The sequence below is a fragment of the Chiroxiphia lanceolata genome, chromosome 3 (assembly GCF_009829145.1).
Source record: "Chiroxiphia lanceolata isolate bChiLan1 chromosome 3, bChiLan1.pri, whole genome shotgun sequence".
NCBI lineage: Eukaryota > Metazoa > Chordata > Aves > Passeriformes > Pipridae > Chiroxiphia > Chiroxiphia lanceolata.
In genome coordinates, this window is record NC_045639.1 from 30,055,030 (window position 1) to 30,075,552 (window position 20,523).

Sequence of the window (20,523 nt, forward strand, 5' to 3'; positions counted from 1 at the left end):
GCCCCTATGGAGGAAAACAAGGGTAAGTCAGAGCTTGGCTGACCTTTAAATCTCTGATAAAATATTACGTAAAAGGGCAGGAGGAACTGGGAGGTTGGTTAAGAATTTAATGAGCAAAATTAACTTCTTGTTGAGCTTTGATTGTGCAGCTAAGACACATAAGCTCAAGCTTACACACAGGGTAAACTCAAAGGAACTCCAAAAAAATCAACAAAATTTCTGGTGGAAGTTCAGGTTTACACAGATAAAAGTGAAACCAGAAGCTAGTTTTAGTTCTTCTCTTGCTCTCTGAATTAGTATTCCAAATTTGGTAGTGCAAACCAGAAATCAGAATGCCTCTAAATCCATTAAACTGAGCAGACTTACTCTGGATTTACTCCAATGCAAAATATTGATGAAATTGTCCCTTTTAAATTGTCAGCTACACCACCAATAACACTGGCTCATTCTACAATCTATAGCACAGATTTCAGACGTAGAATAGACTGAGAAGTCTATCAGTCCCATTTTTGCTAGTTATTAACTTCTACTTTAATAAATGGAGATGATCTGTATTTACAGTCCAGACCAGCTAGAACATCATCCACATACTGGCTTCTGTTATCTCCTCTGGGTTGAAGTGGAGGGCAATTCCACAGTTCTCTTCCCTCATACAAACTGAGTATTTAAATAGTCAAACAGTGAATTGAAAGCATGACAGTATATTTGGTTATTCACTCACACCCTGTCCTGTCTCATTGCTCAAATATTCTGATAATCAGAACACAAACTACTGCACTGACATCACTGGGCTTAGGAAAACACCAGCCAAGATGTCTTTCTCTAAATGTTTCTACTAAAGAAATTACCAGAAACTTTCACAAAATACAGTAAAAAGAATAAGAGAAGAATGAGCACGTGCCTTGCATCATCTTCTAACAACAAATCATAATTGCATTTACTATCTGGTTAAGCATTTGCAATCCAAAAGCTCTCCCTCATCATTAATGCAGAAGCCAACCACCTCACACCAACCAACTAACTCATGCAGCTGTTGCTCTTTATCCAAGATGTAATGCTGAAACATAGCCACTAAAGCAATCCCAATGGATTTTCCATGACTCAGGGATCTCCCTGGACACCTTCCAAACAGGGAAACTGCAATCTGCTTTCCCCTTGTAATTTCCTTTGGAGAAATTATTCTTCAAACCTCCACCTAGCAAACCATTGCATAATATTGTTGTGCACACTGCTCTTTTCAAAAGGTGGTTATTGTGGGCAGCCTTTCCCTTTATGTGGTCAAAAAATGATGGGAAACTGCAAAATTAAAAGACGCCCTTAAGTGCCTTTAATGTAGAAGTGCACAGAATATACAGATGTTGACTAGGGCCTTTTTGCATACACCACTGGGTCAACATGTGAAAGAAAGGGAAGTCTGCCCAGGAAGGCAGTAGAGTCTTGCATCAGATCCTCCCTAATAAAAAAACAAGTAGAAAAGAGTAGGAGGCAATAATAGAGATTTGCTCCCAAGTTCTTCAAATACAACACATTTGACACTGGAAGACTCCTGTACTGCCTGTAACCTACACGTGCTGCATCTTTTCAGCAACTTTTCAATGTGGCTCCAATTCTGTATTAAAACTGGGTTAAGAAGCATTATTGTTTCTCACAAGGGAAACAAATGCACAAATGCATGAATTTAGTTGTGTAAGCTTCCAGGAATAGCTAGGAAAAAGACCATGGTCTTGAAAAGTTTTCCTCCCAGAAAGCTTATAGACTTTTCGTTTACAGAAAACAAGGTAGGTAGCATTAAAAGCTTTGGGTCAGTGCTGTTCCTGTGCCAGGTGGAAGGCATCTGTCTGTACTACTTCAGGATAAAACATCAAAGCTAGAGCGGCTGTGGAGGCAGTCTGGTGTGATGAGTGACAGAAAAAGCACCTTCTGACACTTGCTTTCCATGTGCTGCTCTCACCTCATGCTGAAGGATGAACACAAGGACCTCTCCTGTAAATGACACCAAAATTTGCCCCTTACGTAGTGTGGAGCAACATGTCAGGAAACTGCTGATCTGAAAACCCTGTACCCTAAAAAGGTGCTACTCCGTCCAACCAGCCTCCCCTGTGGCACCTTGTTCTCCCCACTTTGGAGTCCTGCACACCAGGCAAATGATAAAAAAAGGCTATTTCCCTCCAATACTGGAAGAGCAATCCCATATTACCTTAACAGGTCCCCTGAATAATAAACAACAAACCTTGAGTACTATTTGAAGATAGAATCCACCTATAGAAGGGCACAGAGGTATGACATAGTTATACACCCTTTCCCCACACTCTTCTTCAGCCTATATGATACACCATCTGAGCAATTATTATATCTGATATAAATTGTTATTAGGTGAGCAACTACAGAAAATAATCTGAGTCAACATATTAAACAGATGATACTTCATAATTGTTATCTTCTTCTCCATTCAATTATCTTATTTTTTAACAGTTCCTCTTAAACCCCTGCTAGACTCTACCTCCCTAGGGATAACTCCTGTCCTGCAAAACACTTACGTCCCATCCTCTTTCCCAGCCTTTTCTCTTCACTGGAAAATTTCACTGCTTCCCCAGCTTCAGGTGGGAAATTATTATAAATTATATAAATAACTATAAATTTGATAAGGTCTTCATCAGCTAGATGGATCTGGCTTTCCCTTTCTTGCTGTCATCAGGCTAAATATCAAAACATACCTCCTGCAAAATCTCAGATCTGGCCCTTCCTCTATAAGCTGCAGAAGAAACAAGTATCTGTCATCCCACCTCCCCCAATTACCATGCAAGCTCATTCTCTCCAAAAGCACTGCCAAAAGATCATCTTGGTCTAGCATTTATCCCATATCATATCCATCTTTGCCATCTGTCTTCACTGTCCCTTCAGCACCACAGCTACTTCATTTGTTGTGTCTTTTTCTTTAGCACTTTGGAAAACATTGCTCCTCCTTATCACAGTCTTCTGTCCAGTTACAATCTGGCCAACACGGTCTTTGTAAGACGTAGTACTTTCCTCTGTCATTTCTCACAGATGTTGGAGAAATTTCTCCAGTTGGCATGTTTTCATCCCAAATTACCTTTCTTATCTGATTTATAATAGTCTCCCACCCCTCCTCAGCAGAACAAATCTAGATTTGAATATCCTCTCTAGAAGATGAGGAATGAGGTCCTAATAGATTGTTAAGCCATCAAATACAGCTCTGAAAAACATAAGACACTAATACAGAGAAGTAAAGGAAGGATAGAAATTGTAGAAGGGCAGAAATCATACTCAGAGAAGCCATTCCAAAGTGCTGGAGCAATAAGACATCCCTGTACTACTGCTGCTGACACTAATTCTACTGGAGAGGGCCCACTCTGTTCCTCTAAGCCAGCAGGCAAAGTGGCAGGAAATATATGAGAATGCTGGTTCAATTCTAAGAGGAGGGTAGGAAATTGTCTACTCTGTATCCAAGTGTAGCTGGAAAAGCTCTAGAAAGCTGAAATAAAGATAAATTCCAGCTAGCAAGTATGACTCCTACTATCAATATCATCTCAGTGTTTTATCACTTCAGCGGCCTTCAGGCTCAATCCAGAAAGTTGCTGACTCTTTGTTATAGTCATAATGGAACACAAAAACCATTAAAATATTAATTACATCTTACTAAGGAAAAAGGCCACAGTAGAGCCTTATGTTATTTTTTTATTTTTATATCATGCTGCCTAGCACTTGCAGTTATGCCAAAACACAACAGTATTATCAAATCATCTGATAAGGTATTAGAACACATGGACACAAAATTTCTGAACTAAACATATCCACCTAATTCATGACTTAAGGGAGAGAATATCATGACAGCTCCCAAGCATTCAATAGAGGGAAGACATAAGACTGGCAACTTAGCACTTTCATTCTCTAGTGGCAGATCTGTTCTTTCCCCTCCTTTTACAACCCAAGCTACATATCTGTGATGCTCCCAAAATCCAGTACTTCTCCTCTTTTGCCTTAGATGGACTACATGCATGTCCTCAATCATGGAACATCAGGATTACTCTGGTAAAAACATGTAATCCTGTGAGTCCTTTCTCAGGTGTTTCATGTCTAGTGTAAGTAAATCATACTCAGAACACACTCCAACATTCCCTTCAAGTATTCCAACCACAACTGCAACCTTTCCCACTTTTCAGAAAGGCAGTCAGCATGCTGCTCTGCTTGGGATATTCAGAAGCCAGCAATCACCACAGACACAGAAATATCACACAGGCCAAATTTCAGCCAATGGTGAATGATATAATTCCACTACTGTCTTCAGTGGAACTCAACTGCTTTTCATTGGGTAGCTATCTATCCATAAATTTTACAGTAAAGCAACAAGATCTAAAAAGACAGTGTATTCCTGCATAAAAGCATTAAAACTACACAGGTACTTTGGTAACACCCCCAGCTTCTTCACACGCAAAATCTTGCACGTAAGACCAGGTCTGGATTTACATTTGTTTACACAACCTTATTGATTCTCAGACATGGAGTGTGAGACCTGGCTGCCATCTTATGCTCCTTACACAGCACCTGTGTCTCACCCATTTGCAGCATAGGGACTGCTCCTTCTTACACAGCTGGTCAGGGAGCTGAGAGCTGCCAACCAGCTGCATCTGCTGGAAGGGAGCCTGGAGTGAGAAAGCACTGGTTCTGCACTCAGTGCCATAAGCCTGTCCCTATCATAGCACTCCATATGTAGGTGAGCACCTGAAAGGGGAAGCTGTCTCTGCAATGAAGCCTAAACTGCAACACCTCATGTATTGGGACTTGAATAACTACAGAAAACTGCTTTTGGTGATACGTGCATTAAAATCAGGGACTTGTACACATGTACTGCACATGGGACACATGAAAAGCAGACCCAACATTATGAAAAAGTCTCTCTCCGTAGAGCAGGAAGAAAAAAAGTCTCTTCTGTGTGGAAAACTAAAAAGAAAAGAGGTATCTGGGTATGTACAATCTTGGACTGAAGAACTGTGCTGGACATAAAGGAACTCTGTAGACAACTAGACAGACTATGATACCATGAAGAGCTTTTGCCTCTCAAGCCTCGGTACCCTAAGTGCTTCAGAAATCTTAAACCATCTAGTTCTTTTGCCATTATTATAATAGAAGACAACTGCATCTGAGTGCATGAAAAATGTTAGTCTGACAACTATAATCTAATCTGAGAGAAAAAAAACTTTTTGTGGCCTGGCCATCATCAGTGAGGAGAGTGATTTTCTGCCTCAAAGCTTTGCCTTTTTTCTGCCTTTAGAGACAGTGTCTTCTACTTAGAGGGTGATGTTAAGGCTTCTTCCTGGATATGAGCCTCTGGTCATGAAAATTCTGTCTTGGTCTCATCAGTAGCATTTTCTTACAGCCTCCACTTGTTTATTCTCATTAAGGAAGTAATAACTGGGGTGAGGAGTCTCCATTGAGCTAAGGCCAGCAAAGCCTCCTAGTTTGCTCAAGTCAGAGCTCATCACATACAAATAAAAATGAAGGACCTCTCCAGATGTTGACTACATTTGGCACTACACTTCCTGACTGATTAGGTAGATTAATTCATTATAAAAGAGCACAGAGAGGATGAGGATGAGCATAGGAAATTAAATAACTTCCTCTTATGGGCAAAACAGAATAGAGGTACTTTTAAATTATGGTTGCAGGGAAATTTGCAATGATCAACAACTCTAAGGCACTGGCCTGTCAGAGGTGTAGTCTGAAACCATGATTTACATGCAGGGCAAGTGACACAGAAAATAAATCCCTATATTCAAAAGAATCCAGCAAAAGGATAGAATGACTCAAAAGACTTAACATTTGAAACTGAAATACTCAAATCTTGATAACATGCCTGAATTTAAATGTGAGTTAATACAGTTTTCAATATACACACGACACATATTTGGGGGTTGAAGTGGGGACCTAAAATGCATGTCTTTCTAAGCCACAACCTTTCAATGAGAAACTAAGGACTTAAATAAGCTTCAGACCTGGAGGATACTTTTCTGGGAATGTGGTGCTCCACACTGGGAGCCAAGAGACAGAATAGGCAATTCTGCATCTATGCTTCCCAGGAACTGGAAATAGGGAATTTTGTTCGCCAAGGTCATCAACTAACACAGAGAAACACAGCTGATGCCCTCTTGTGCCTCCATACATTGACATATATTGTCTATAATCACATGAAAGACCACAATGGAAGCATTTCTTGTACTTTTTACCACATAAATACTCTTGCAGGTTTCAGAGCCAAAAAGGGGCCTCACGAACACTGCCACAGCTAGGACTTGGCAAGCTTGAGAGGGACTGGTGATATATGGGAGTACTTATTCGATGTGGTGAAGCTTAGTTTTCATCTGAGGTTTGTGTTGTATCCATTACATTAAATGGTCTGCAAGGGAGAACTAAGCATGAAGGGAACTTGCTACTTCCAAGTCAGCTGTTTTCAGTGGGAACTACTACTACAGTTATTTAGGTTTGGATCTCATCTCCCTGTGGCTCTTGAAGGTATATTATCTAGTGTTTGCCAAACTGATGCCTAGCTCAGAAATTGTTTTGCTTCCTTTGATGAAATAAATAAATGAATTCTCAGATACCTCTATGCTTTACCTTACTTACTTTCAACAAAAAACCCTTCCTTTCTTTTCTCATTAACTTTTTCTGCTCTGGGAAATGAGACTATAATCACTGAATTTTATTCTCTGTTAAGGTAAAGAAGGAACAGATGTAGAGAAATTTCACAGACTAAGCAAAGAGCAAAATTTTCCCAAACTTTATGTTATTGGTCACTTCATCTGATGCTACTAGAAACATGTCCATGGTGACCCCACTGCTCCTTTGTTTCTGTCCTGAGAGAACTAGCATAGATTCCAGTCACATGGATGGCTCATATACTCAGTACACCAACTCCTTTCAGCATTTTGTAACTAAAGCACTAGCCTGTAGTAGCTAAAATACTACCCTGGCGTGTTCAGAAATCAAGGGAGTACAACAAAATATAAAACAGGAGCAACTAATTCCATCAGAACAAGATGAAGACACTGATTTACTTAGAAAGAGATTAGCAGAAATGTGCAGAAAAACTGAGAGCCATGTGGTAGGTGAGGACAAAGGAAAAAGACAAGAGTGAAAGGTACAGTAAAGCATCTGGCATCTTGCTCTAGATATCCTCCTTCCTCAGGTGACCTAAGAGAGAAAGTAAGAAGCATTGAAAATTTCTAGTCATGGTTACAGAAATTATCCGATTATTCAGAGGTTACCAAGTTGCTCCCTCTGCTGCTTGGACTCCACTGCCACATCTTCTCATATTTATCATCTTCATGGGAGTTTCTCTGTACAGCTCTTATTCCAAGAAGACTGAAGGAGAAAGAATGATATTTTCTCTCTTCTCTTTACTAGCACAGTCACCGGCATTCTTTCCAGCTAGATTACTGAGCTAACTCATCTTTAATTCAGAAATCAAGCCAACTTTGATGTTGTGGCAGCCATTAATAAATTTAATGGGATCAGAAGTGACAAGGGGAGAGACTATGTGTAATTTAGGGTTGTGTCAGTAAGGGACATAGTTCCATGTTTTTGTGGTGGCTGTTATAGAGCACTGCAGACAGAAAACAAAGTTAAGGTTTCAATCATGGTTCCCAGTATGGGCTGAGGGAAGGACAGAGATCTTGATTCAGCATTTGCTTCCATCTTCATTTCATTGCACTCAGGCAATACTACAAGAGAAGATACGGGTTTGATTTCCAGTGGCCTTATTATTCAGGAATACATTGTAGTTCCATGTATCTTCTCTAGAAAAGCTGAGGCTTCACAGTAAGATCTCTTCAAGAGAGTGAGAGAGAGAGAGAGAGAAGAATGTATGCTGCCTCACCTGAGCAGCAACCTACCTCTTTCAGAAACTAAAGAATGACAGGACCTCATATGGAACTGTCATTTCAACGGAAAAGAAGCTTAAAGGCAGGCCAAAAGAGATGCTGGATAATTCTAAATTTTTCAGATATAGACGGTTCATAAGTACTTATGTTGCTCCTCAACAGTAAATAATGTACCTTAAAAGGTACTTGTGGTGTCATGAGATCTAAAGTTTTGTTCTCGAAAAGCCTGTGAGGATGGTAAATAGTAATATGGTTGAAAAGCTTTTGTGAATCTATAAAGTCAGCAAAACTCCTTCTTTAGGGACTCTGAGGGGGTGAAAAAAAGAGAAGGAAAAAAACCCCAAACTAAAAATTGAAGAGATTCAAATGGAACATAAGAGAAACAAACCACGACAGGAAATTCCAGTCAATGTCCCACCTGAGCTAAATACCAGAATGCTTCTTACAAGACCACAACGGTATAACAGTAAGCGTTTCTCAAATCTTTCCCAATATAAGATTGGAGCATATAATCATACAATCAACTTAAAAAATGTCAGCTCAAAAGACAACTCCACTTCTTCCCCAAGGACCTCCCATCTTAGAATAGACAATCCTGAACTCCACCTTCTCAAATACCATTACCATCTCATGGCCACTAACAAAAGAAACAAAGAGAAATAATAAAAGCACAAGCTCTTACACTGCTCTTTCCTCTGTGCTAGCATTCTTTACATTTTTCTGCTTTTCCTGATTTGCCACCATTTAAATCATCCTTCTTGGCATGGTCTGAGTTCCTATCTGGGATTATGTTGGTGGTATAAGAGATCTAGATGGCAAAATCTTTAGTGCCAAGCAGCATATCACCTTTAACCAACAAGAAGATTCCAGGATTCTAATACTGAGCAAAGGGAATTCACTGTGACAAGAACACACGGCTCCTAACGAATATGAAGAAGGAGATGGAGAAGCTGTTCCATGAAAAATAATTATTTTCCCTTGCCTTGGAATAGTTCTTCCAGATTCTTCTATAGTTCCTGTTCAGTCAATAAATCTGTGCAAGGAAAAACATGTGTGCTTAGCACAGACATTTTTGCCATCAGGCACAAAACTGGTTTAGGGCCTGACAGTAGACCACCAACTGCAACAGCACTTTACTACACGGTAGTATACACAGTGCCAGCTCAGAAGAGAGACTGAGGAAGGAAGCAGAAGTGAAGCTGTGATGCCTTGATGGCCAGGTAGGGTCAGTTTTACAATTTGCAAGGTATGGTACCAGTCCACACCCCTTAATTTCTAGAGCCTCTCTTTTTTGCCTGTTCATTGAAGGGGAGACATTAAAGCCACGAAAGTGGCTCTTTGAGGGGCAAAGTTTGCGGTCACAAATATTTTTGTTTGCTTTGTGTTATGTGCACCTAAACTTCTGATAAGGATTTACCTGTACTGTTACCATTGCATTAATCCCAAGTCAATCCCTGCCAACAGAGAGCTACTACATCTTCTCCTGTCTCAGCCCCAAAAAAATCAGACCAACTCATCCTGAGCTCATACATGTATACCTGCCTCAGTCTGGAGACTACACAAGTTTGAAAGCTATGAATGGGTCATGTGAATCCATCACAAATAAGGGATCCCAACACATTCCTAAATAATCCTATTGAAAAATGGACATCTCCAAATTCAGTCGTCATGGTACTAATTTAAGTACCACAAGAACAGGTAGAGACATGCTTCTGGTCCTCAAAATGTCAGTTTTCCTCAGAAAGTCAGGTAGAAACATACTGATTGTTTACTAGAATGGAAAATGCATCACAAGGAAGGCTTCTCCAGCACAGCTAGGCTTAGCTTTTCTTGTCATTAACTCTTACATGGGAAAATGCCCCAGATTTTAACTGCAATGAGGGAAAAAATAAGGCTTTTAAAAATTCATTCAAGCACATCAGTGTTTCATTATACCCTTTGTAGAGCAGATGGCAAGATGAGGCTATACCCCCTGGGCCTGCTTCACGGAGCCAACACAAATGCTTCTCTCACTACGGATCTCAGATGATTTTGGTGTCATCATTTCACTTGGGGATTTGGGTCAAAAGGCTTTACACTCAAATCTGGTTTTTATATAGTACAAGTGCACCCAGACTAGGCCCTAACGGATAAGCAGCAGGGAGCTAGTACACAGCACAGAGCTCTCTCAGGCACTTCCAGGTCGCTGATTTACACTGGTGCATTTACAGGCTGAATCTTTCTAATCCAATTAGAATCTCATCTGAGCTGTCAATACAGATGTAGCCTGTTTTATTTTAGTGACTCATAGAACATGCATTAATCTGGATCTATGGACAAACTAGCCCTTCTAGGCAAATTCTGCATTCTGCCAGCCCAGTTTCTAGCCCAGGATTTTTCCTCTTATAAAGCCCATAACTGCTCTTATGTTACCTTTCTAATCAGGAACTCCTATGGACATGCATCACCATCCTATCTGACTGCTTTATAAAAATGTGTAATGTACACCATTAACCTTCTGAAAAACAGCACTTTTCTTTCCCAGCTCCCTTCTCATGCAATGATGGCTAGGGTACTATCATTAAGTATAAGAACTGAATATGATCTGTTTTCATTTCAATAGCTTCATTTGTTTGAAATGCATATGTCAGTTATAAGCTGTCAGCACATTTAATAAGTTATAGCATAGACCAACAACTCTCAAACTACTGGGGCCAAAAATTTTTACAGATCATCACGTATACTTGTCATTAAATTTTGCACCAGAAACATTATAAATTATACTGTTTAATAGACTTCCATAAGGCAACTGTGAGATGTTTTGCCACAAGCACATGGAACACCAGTATTTGCCAGACATAAAACTAAAAGCACCATTAATACCACCACAAACTCTCAAACTCCTCATAAAACTGATACCCTTCTCAGTAAGCAAAAGCCCAGCAGCAACTCAAACAGGTCTTTCACTATGACCTGAAGGTAAACAAGCTCCAGTTTTAGCCAGTCAGGTTCAGGGGCAAAGCACATCTGTTGGTGACATCTTCAGGAAGGCTGGGTTGAATGCTTCAACGGATCTCCGTATTGGAGAGACATGAACTTTGATACAGCAGTTCAAGCTTTGCATGTGAAAACCAATACTTAAGCATCATCCAGAAATAAATTGTCAGCAGAGCAGATTACAGATTACACTCTTACTCATGAGAGATATCAGTCACCACGCAGAATTCTCGACAGTCAGACAGCTGCATTTTCTGAAAGGAATTCAAGTAGTCTCACATAAAAGGCAAACTGACTCAAATATAAACCAGAATTCTCTGAAATATTTCCATAAAAGAAGATTCCTCATCTGCTAATTAGTTTGAAGCAAGTAGACTCTCTTCTGCTGCACATATTATTCTTCCTGAAACAGCTGCAAATTCTATTGACTCCTTTCTACACCCCTGCCATAGAATACTGAAAATGCTAATGGATGCTAGGGAAGGTGAAAACAGTTAATGGAAAAGAAATCCATACCGATTTACTATGTACACAGAAAGCAACTTTTGACTGATGAAGTCCTTGAGCTGAAAATTTTTAGAGGGTTGGAGAGTATCCTGGAAAAGACCACCCTATGGCCACATCTTATATTTTTCACTAGGCATCTGCTTTGGACCCCATCTTGAAACAAGAGCCTGGGCTAGGTTGTCAGACCACTGATCTGACAAACTACAGCTGTCCTCATATTTGGTATGACATACTATAGTTGCCCATATATTAACCTCCACTTGCATACCCAAATTATATGGTTATTTTCATTGCTACAGTATTTTGAAGCTACGGTCATGGATAAGAATTTAATGGGCTAATGTTATAGTGTAATGTAGAAAGACTACTTGCAAATTCCTCTAATTCTGAGATCCAATATTTTCTGTTCTATTCCTTACCTCAGGCATATATACCCTTACAGATATCTCACTTTACATAACCTCCAATCTCAGAATGGCAATGAGATATCTAATCAACTGCATCAAATGGGCATCACCTTTACAACACAGATTGCAAAACAACCCAGCCCTATGACCTCTGCCTGTGTTTTGCATGCAGGCTGAACAAGTAGGCAAAGACAGTGAAGTCGTTTGATGCCAGGCGTGAAAAGCAAGTGTCTGGCTCCTGGAGTCTGCAACATTTACCACAAAAGCAAACAACAAAGTTCATCTGAAATAGTTCCTTCCCTTCCTGTTTACGGTTTTTGCTGCAACAGCACCGTTTCATGGTTCAAAGGCAGCTGGATGATGAAACATAATTAGCATGGTCATCTGATTCTTACACCTCACCAGCAGAATGTTACTGATCAACAAAACAGAACAATCCTTATTTTATAGATCCTTAAGATTTTCCAGCATAGTATATTATACAGCAGATTTTATCCCAAAATTGTTAACAAGAAATTAACTGTCAGTTCTCTCTAGAGAATTTATGAGGTTCCTTCTAATATGCTCAATCCTACACCTGGAGAATTGCATAGTGCTATGAAAATAAATAAACATATTTAAGCATTTAGTTGTACTTATACCCAGTGCCACTATCATCTGTCCCGTCACTTGCTGACTTTGTCCCACCAAGGAACTTGTCATAAAAGAATGAAAAAGGAAAAAAAAAAAAGCTTCAACAGAAGCTTTTTCCCCTATCTCTACTAAATCCCTTAAGTCCTTTTACTCCTCTTTTGAAGGGAGGAGTTCATCCACCCACTAAATATATCAATCTGTCAGCAGAAACTTACCACAAGTTCGGAGAATCTGGCATTGAGCTCTTCTGCTGGTGGGATTGGGATAGAAAACTCAAGGAATTGGAGGGGATTATTGTCCTTGAGGTTGATTTCAGGGAGGTCACTACCCCCAAAACAACAAAGAAATCCCAAGGCATGACGATTCCGCTTCCGGGGGGCCATGATCATGGTGTATGATGCTATCTTCTGATCATGTTCTGCAGGGAGAAAAAAACAAAACAAAACCAACAGACATTAGATGATTAACAAGACTTGAATCTGCGCAGCTCTCTGCAGGTAACGGCTGGAAGACGACAGAAGGATCTGATACACAAAAGAGCAAAATAAACACTCAACCTAGACAAGGTAGCTAAGCTTTATTATGGTACATTAACACAGTGTAAAATCACTTCTCCCAGTGTCTCTGAAAAGGCTTTACAAACTCAGTGTGGGATTTCCCAGATTTATCAGCAATGCTCAGTAGCCAAGGTTGAATGCTACCACTGCATGCTGGTATTGGCCTTTCTCTCACTACTACAATAAAGGAACCAAAGTATCTGAAGCAAAAAAGCATGTGCTGGAGAATTCACCCAGAACACATGGAAGAGTCTTCCAAAGGTACCCCATTTGACCAATATAAAATGAACAACAAAACAACGAAGTAGAAATCAAAGTTTCTATCACTCTGGAGCCAGACTACCAAACATTCACTTTTCCCTTTATGACCAGGACTATCACAGTAGGACCATTTCATCTACCCCATTTTCAAATGCATGTAAGTAGTTTGGGCTGCCTTATGTATTCAGGAAAGAAACATAACAGTGCTAATGCATGCTTTCAAATTTACATTTGAGCTGCCAGATCCCATCTTGACAGGATCCAGGCTTGAGGGGCTTTGGTATCAGGAGTATAAAGGGAGGCCTGAAGGAGAAGCTGGGAAGCGACAGATTTCACTACCACACAACACCGTTTGTGAGCAGCCCATCCAAACAGGAAGTCTCCTGCCAGCAGTTTGAAAGGAGGGATCTGTGCAGTGCACAGAGAGCCACATATTTTGCCCTTTTAAGGGACTTGTTGTTTGACAGCTCAGGGGCTTATTTGTGTTATATTTTTAAGGACTTCACTTTTTCACTTAATCTGCAGAATAAGCTATATCCTTAGAGAGTAAATAATTAAAGCTTGTTGTGATGCCCATCTCCCTGGGCACGGAACAGGGGAGCAGAAGAGAGGTGGCAGGTGAACCACACCACAGGATGCTGGATGCTGTATCAGCGGCAACACAGTTGAGCTTTGTCATCAGAGCAGCTGCTGCTCTAACCTGCCCCACAATGCTTTGGTCTGTTTGCCTGCCAGAACAAGGCTGCTTTGAGCTTTCACAGAGACTAAGTAGCTGTGCAAGGAAAAAGCACCTTTGGGAAAGCAGTTGCATAGTGGGACTTAACATAGAGTGCATGGCCAGAAGCTCTCCAGGGACCTTTTGTGCAGAAATCAGCATGCTCACTCAAGAAAAACCTAAGCAACAAACAACAAAAAAAGTGCCCAAACCACCCAAACCTCCACCCTTGTGGCACTGTGTGCTTGGCAGAAATCACCTGCCCTACTTTGCGCTGGGATTAATTTATCTAGCACCTTCTCTTATGCACTGGAGAGGCATCAGCTGCAACTCTCACGCAGCTGAAAGGAAAGTGAGCTGCTACTAAGTACTGTATTTTGGTTTGCCCACTTTGCTTTGCTCTTCGTGCCAACTCTGCAAGGGGTGGTATGTTTCAGCAGGACTCAGTAGGGCAGGATGTTGCTGGCTTCAAAAGCCCATTCATAAGAACACTGGTTCTCACTAGGAGATGCCAAAGGTCGACTTGATCCTGAACCAGTCTTTGACACAGCTTCAGTCAGTAAAACCAAAATGCCCTCAAATCTATCACAATAATGTGCATGGCAACTTCTGTTTCCTATCAGTAATGGAGACGTAAGAGATTCAGTTGTTAAAAGATTTCATGAGAGAGCCTCAGAAGTTAAACTTGTATGGTACAGACCATCCTCTCGAGGATTACTCCAAGTGCAATGCCCTTTATGGCAATCTGGTCATGAATGAGATCAGAACCAATTAGTTTGACAAAACTTTGTTTTGGAAGGAACTCAAATCAATGAGACAAACCTGATTTACATGAAATATAATAACATTTGCATCAATTCAGCTGTACCCAAGCTCTGGCCCACTGTATAAAGGCTTCTCTACCAACCGTCAAAGGACTAGCATTCTCTGGAGCATCCTTGGAAAAACTGGCTGAGACACTGAAGGGATAGGACCATCTTCCTTTATGAGCTCAGGTCAAGACTTTGGTATAAACTCCTCAAAAAGAGGTACCTTACCAGGAAATGAGCACTACATGAATGGATGTGGAGGTCAGCATTTTCTCTGGGGTAAGTACTACCCTGCTCAGGCCTCCACAGGTTGTCCTGTACTGACATTTCATCACTTAGCCTTCATCTTAAGCAGGTTCATCTAAGAAGTGAACAGTCAGTCTCCAGTCCTTCTTCTTCCATAATGCTGAGAAATACACAAGCTAGTGTTGGTTACTGTGATATTTTTACAGAATCACCAGTTCCTTGGGATCCATACTTGAGAAACTCCCAGCTACTCAGCTTTTACTACTCTGCAAAAACGTGCAGAGCTCACGTGAACAGTAACCTTGCCTCGCTTTCACAAAGCATCATTCCATCGCACAACTCATGCTCCGAACACTGGCATTTTCCAGGTCCATCCCTAAGCAGCATGCATGAAATTCATACTGGCACAGTGGGGTAAAACACCACTTCTGTATTGCTACAACACTCTAATTGTAGATAGGTAAGATGTCTAGATGCTTTCAAAATAAGAACAATTGAGGACTGCTAGAGAGGAATCTAGCACAGGCATTCTAGAATTGAATCACTGAATGAATAAATGATATTTCTAAGTGGGACCACTGTCTCTCTAAAGGTTAAACCTACCAGTAACAGCACTCAGAAGGACATCTACTTAAGTTGCACTGTTTGTGCTACGTAAGAATTAATTACAACTCTATGATTTTTGTTGGTAGCCATAGTTTTTTACAAAATAAATATTTTCCAATAACCTCCAAGTTAATTATCTTTTCCTTTTCTTTCTCTTTCTTTTGACTTTCCTCTGTCAAGAATCAAATCTAGGGAAAATGTGCTTCCAAATAATGGGGCAGGTGGGGTGAGAGGCAACAAAGAAAATTAAGAAAAGAGCATCTTTCATTTTCCTGGGTGGTAATTGATAACAAAGCTGACATAAAAATTTATGAAAATAACAAAAGGTGGTGGTTTTTTATTCTAATGAAAGCTCTATTGTCTTTCAACTTCTTGCAAGTAAAAATTAAATGTGTGAAATTATCTATTTCTATGTATACCCCCAGTGAGAATCAAGAGGAAATCTCTCTCTGGAGAGAATTCCACTATTACACATAACTCCCTCCCACAGCTCTTCTCAGTTCCACTGTTTTGCCCTTTTGCACAACACAAACAAGTTGCTGTCATTTCAACAGCTAACCACACACCCGCTCCTCGTAGCGATCCCTCTCCTGCTTCCCAGCCCCATCTGTGGTTCGGCTCAGGTCAGGAGTCACAGCCTGGAACTTTGCCCAAGGTCTAATTATAACAACGTCCTCTTCCTCTGACAGAGCGTACGTGTTCATTTCTAAACCATTTGGCCCAGTGACCAAACATAATTAAGTTAATGCAATTTTTCCAAGTCTTATCAGAAGTTTTAGCCACATGGGATGGGATCCATGTTACACGAGGATCCTCTTTCAGTTGCTTTCTGAACTGCTGCCTCAGTCTCACTCTTCTCTTCATTCTCATCTCAGAAATCATAATTTTCATACCAACATATGCTAACTAAACAACACTTCACAAACAGTAAGACACCTGAAACAATTGCTATGCCAGCAGGTGTCCTATATGAGAGAGCTGATTCTTACAGTTTTACCTCACTGTTCTGTCCTTTGACACAGTGCATAGCCAGAGCACAACGGTAGCTAAAACAGAGAAAACTACTTTTGCATCACCACCTTTGGAAAAAAGGAAGAAAGATAACTCAGTGGTTTAACTAAACACATGCAGTCCAGCAAAACCCATATGCAATGTAAGGAAACATTAATGGAAAACAGTTCCAGAGCTGAATCTCCACTTATTATCAACAGACACACAATGTTGGTAGATAGAGCCACAGCTCTCACCTGAGTGGGAAGCATGGGACTAAATATATGATGAAGAATCACTGCCCACACTGATTTATGCTAGTAGGAAAGGAATCAAAGTGAATAATTTCAGTTCCCCTGTAAATATATCTTTCTTTATGGCAGGATAAAACATAAATGTAATGTGTGATCACAGAAGTAGAAAGAAACCTGAATTCAGACTGGTTTGGAACATAAACCAACTCACCCCGAACCCCCAAATTCAAGTTCAGTCTCTATACTATTCAACTATTAAATAATAAACCACAAGAAATTCATGGCAATAAAACGGATACCTTCATTGTCACTTATTGATAATGAAATTGAGAAAATAAGCACCATGCTCAAAACAGTCCAAATATACACATTGGATAAAGCTAAAGAGCTTCATACTGATCCTATGCTCAGTTCTCTGGACCATATTACTTCTTCAGTACTTCTTCAGATGGTGAAACTATGAACTTTGCAGCATGTTCCAATTACCATGGGAATTTTCCATGTATGTCACATGTGATGTGACAGATGTCAAATGCATTATAAGGCAATTGCAGCATGGGGGATGGGGAAAGGAAGCAGACAAGCAAAGTCCCCGTGAGCCAAGCCCACTTACAACAGTTCCACCACAGGAGAGAGGGCAGTTCGAAACACTGTGCATTTTGAAGCCGGTTCACGGATTTTTCCTCCCACAATACATCAAAACAAGAGTGCAGGTCCCTCAGTTGTTATAAGGACTTTGCAAGACAGTTCAGGCACTCAGCTCTGGTCTGTTTTACGTACCTTCCCATTAAAACTGAGATGGTTGATAATTTCAAAGCATTTCATACACCTAAAGATTGTCTCCTGTTATATACATAATATTATATGTTATTAATATTTATTTAATTTTTATTCATGTCTTTACCTTGGAAGTATGTCCTGAGGTAAGAGAAAAGGCAAGGGCTATTTGAAGGCTGTCAGGTGTAACTATATCCATGAACCTACTTAATGCAACGTGTCTGTCAAAAATCTCTTTATTTTTAATACTTTAAGGATGCTCAGGATGTGCTGGATGACTAATGACCACTAATGTTAGTCTGTTAATGCCCACAAATCCAATATGTCTTACCTGATACCAACTTAACAACACACAGCAACAACAAAAAAAGCTAGAGTGTAGGAGATCTTTCCCTTCTGAAAGATTATTTTGCAACACTTTCTCTGTGAATGAGAGGAAAAAAACTCTACAGAAAAAAACAAACAAAACCAAAAACCTAACAAAAACCCAAAACCAGCCAATCAAACAAAAACAAAAACAAAACCACAAAACCCACCAAACAGAAAAAAAGCCAACAGAAAGAAAAAAGATACCAGCAGGTTCCTCAAGTCCCTCCTAATCCATTAATCTATCCAAATTGTGTTCATAGGAAAACAATTTAAAAAGAACCGTCAAATTCAAAATACAAAGTTAAGTGAGCAACAAAGCAGTAAAAGTCAGTGCCATGAATCTGGTTAGTAATAATTTATTATTTTTTTTACACCTTTTTTCCCACACTTTAATCAAGTACAGATTAATAATTTTGTCTACTTAACTGAGCTGACCAAACAATCCATTCACTCTTTACCTGCTAAGAAGTTTTTTTTTATTTTTGCAGACGTATTAGTTTCCTAAAACTATCACTCCACATAGACATTTGCAAGGTCAAAACTAATCTGTCCTCCTAGACACCAAATTCTGAGTCTTAGTTATAATATTGCAACTCATTAGATACAAGTAAATCTACATATCTTTAACATTTCTGAATGGCAATGTCACTACCACATCTTAGGTTGTGAATTTTACTTGTTTTGTTTGCAGTCTAAGTGTTTATCGAGAATATATACGTCCTTAATCTCCGCAGTGATTGTACCACAGATTCACATTCTAATTTCAATTCCACACTTAGGCATGCTTGCCAACAGTTCAAACCACCATGGTGGTGGAGTGAACAGGACTGCATACCGCCCAAATGTAATCAACCTTTCTGGTTTGAGTGCAAGTCTGGAGGCCTGTCCTTTCCTTGCCCACACCCTCCACTCCCATACTACTTCTAAGTTCTCTAGTGTTGTAGCATTGCAGTTTGAGTAATATCTACTGATAACCTCCACTTCCTTCTCAATCAGAAAGCAACTGCTACCAAGATCAATTTTCCTGTCTTCCTCACCATGAACCATATTTGTCTAAAGATTACCAATTCCCTTCTATTAAAAAAAAAAAAAAGTTTCTCCTTCACAGTCTTAGTTCTTCCTTTCCATCTTTTCTACCAGTTTTAGTTGTATTCTCTACTTTTTTCACTGTTTCATTGCAATATCTACATTTTCTTTCATGACAACCATTAGATTTGAAAAGGCTTCCTGTAGCCACTTACTATGCCTCAAACTGCAGAACTCTTTTTTTTTTTTTTTAAGGAGATATTGAAAAGGAAAACAATCCTAAAGAGACACCTACTGCATGACGCAAGCTGTAAAGATGGCACCACACTTTGAGTATGTTTTACTTTTGTTATATTTTACTTTATGGTCCTAGCTGTGGCACTGAGGCTGTAGGTGCTCCAGTGTAGGGTCTTAATTACCTGCTTAAACCAGTTATTTTACAGTGTCAAGTAGACTGAGGTACTATACAGTAGGGCAGCAAAAAGGTAATCACCTGGCTGGAATCTGGCCAGGACACAACATATTCACACCCCAGTAATGATGCTGCTGTAGAGGCAGTACTTAGCAGTGTCCACAAATCCAGCATGGATAAATTCATGCTTTAAGAAATAATGGAATTTATGCAAGGATTTTCCATACCACAGCTACACTAGATGGGTTGGTTTGTTATGTCATTCTTGATCAAATTGCTGTGACAGTAAGAGCCAGTGGGAAACACACTACATAAAAGCAAACAGGAAAAGAATCCCACAAACCCTCCAGATGCCACCCAAAGACCCAATTCTGACTAAGACCATGCAGCAGCAAGTCTTTTCAAACACTGTCTACAACACCAAGATTTTACTTCTGAAATAATTGAGATCCTAAAAACGTTATTTTTACAGTTTGTCTAGAATAAACTGTAATCCTAGGGCTATAAAATCAGGAAAATATTATAATCCCAGTTCGTATCTGTTCTACTCAACAGAGGGGGTCTGAACTGTGTTTTCTAGAAGCTACAGATCTAGACAGCAGAGCCTAAGTTAGACTCTCAATTTTCTTTACTTTCTTTTGGTGATGGGTACAACACTGTGATGCAATTTTACAGAAAAAAAAAAGTGCCTTGGAAGCTGGAGTATGAGATGAAGCCTTTATTCAATATAAGAAATCATAGAATGAAGATTAAATTGATCATGATAACATCAGTCAAGCAGACATTCACACTGACAGCCAGAACCAGCACATCGCTCCTTCAGTTTCAAAGCAGAAGATTATTTTCCTCTAGAGAAAGATGAAGTCCTGTGCCTTTTACAAGTCTGTGATATGAAATATCTTTACAGCCATGGGTACGCAACTGACTCTAATAAGTAATGTTTGTCAGTTCTATCCATAAGATAAACTCCCAAGGATGAGACATCTACACCCCAGAGCAAAGTCTTTGATCATCTTAAGAAAGAAGCCAAGGGATTGAGTGATATGGAGAACGAGGTGTCCCACTCAATCTTCTATGCCAAAA

General features: G+C 39.9%; 1 protein-coding gene across 4 annotated transcripts in view; it reads right to left on the reverse strand.

The window, feature by feature from the left end:
• DAAM2 (dishevelled associated activator of morphogenesis 2) overlaps nt 1–20,523 on the reverse strand; it is a 202,283-nt gene that overhangs the window by 109,500 nt on the left and 72,260 nt on the right. For all 4 annotated transcript variants that reach the window (XM_032681445.1, XM_032681447.1, XM_032681444.1 and 1 more), the window contains exon 2: nt 12,634–12,836. In XM_032681445.1, coding sequence (XP_032537336.1) covers nt 12,634–12,807 — 174 coding nt within the window. In that variant the 5' untranslated portion in view covers nt 12,808–12,836. The remainder of the gene's footprint in view (nt 1–12,633; nt 12,837–20,523) is intronic.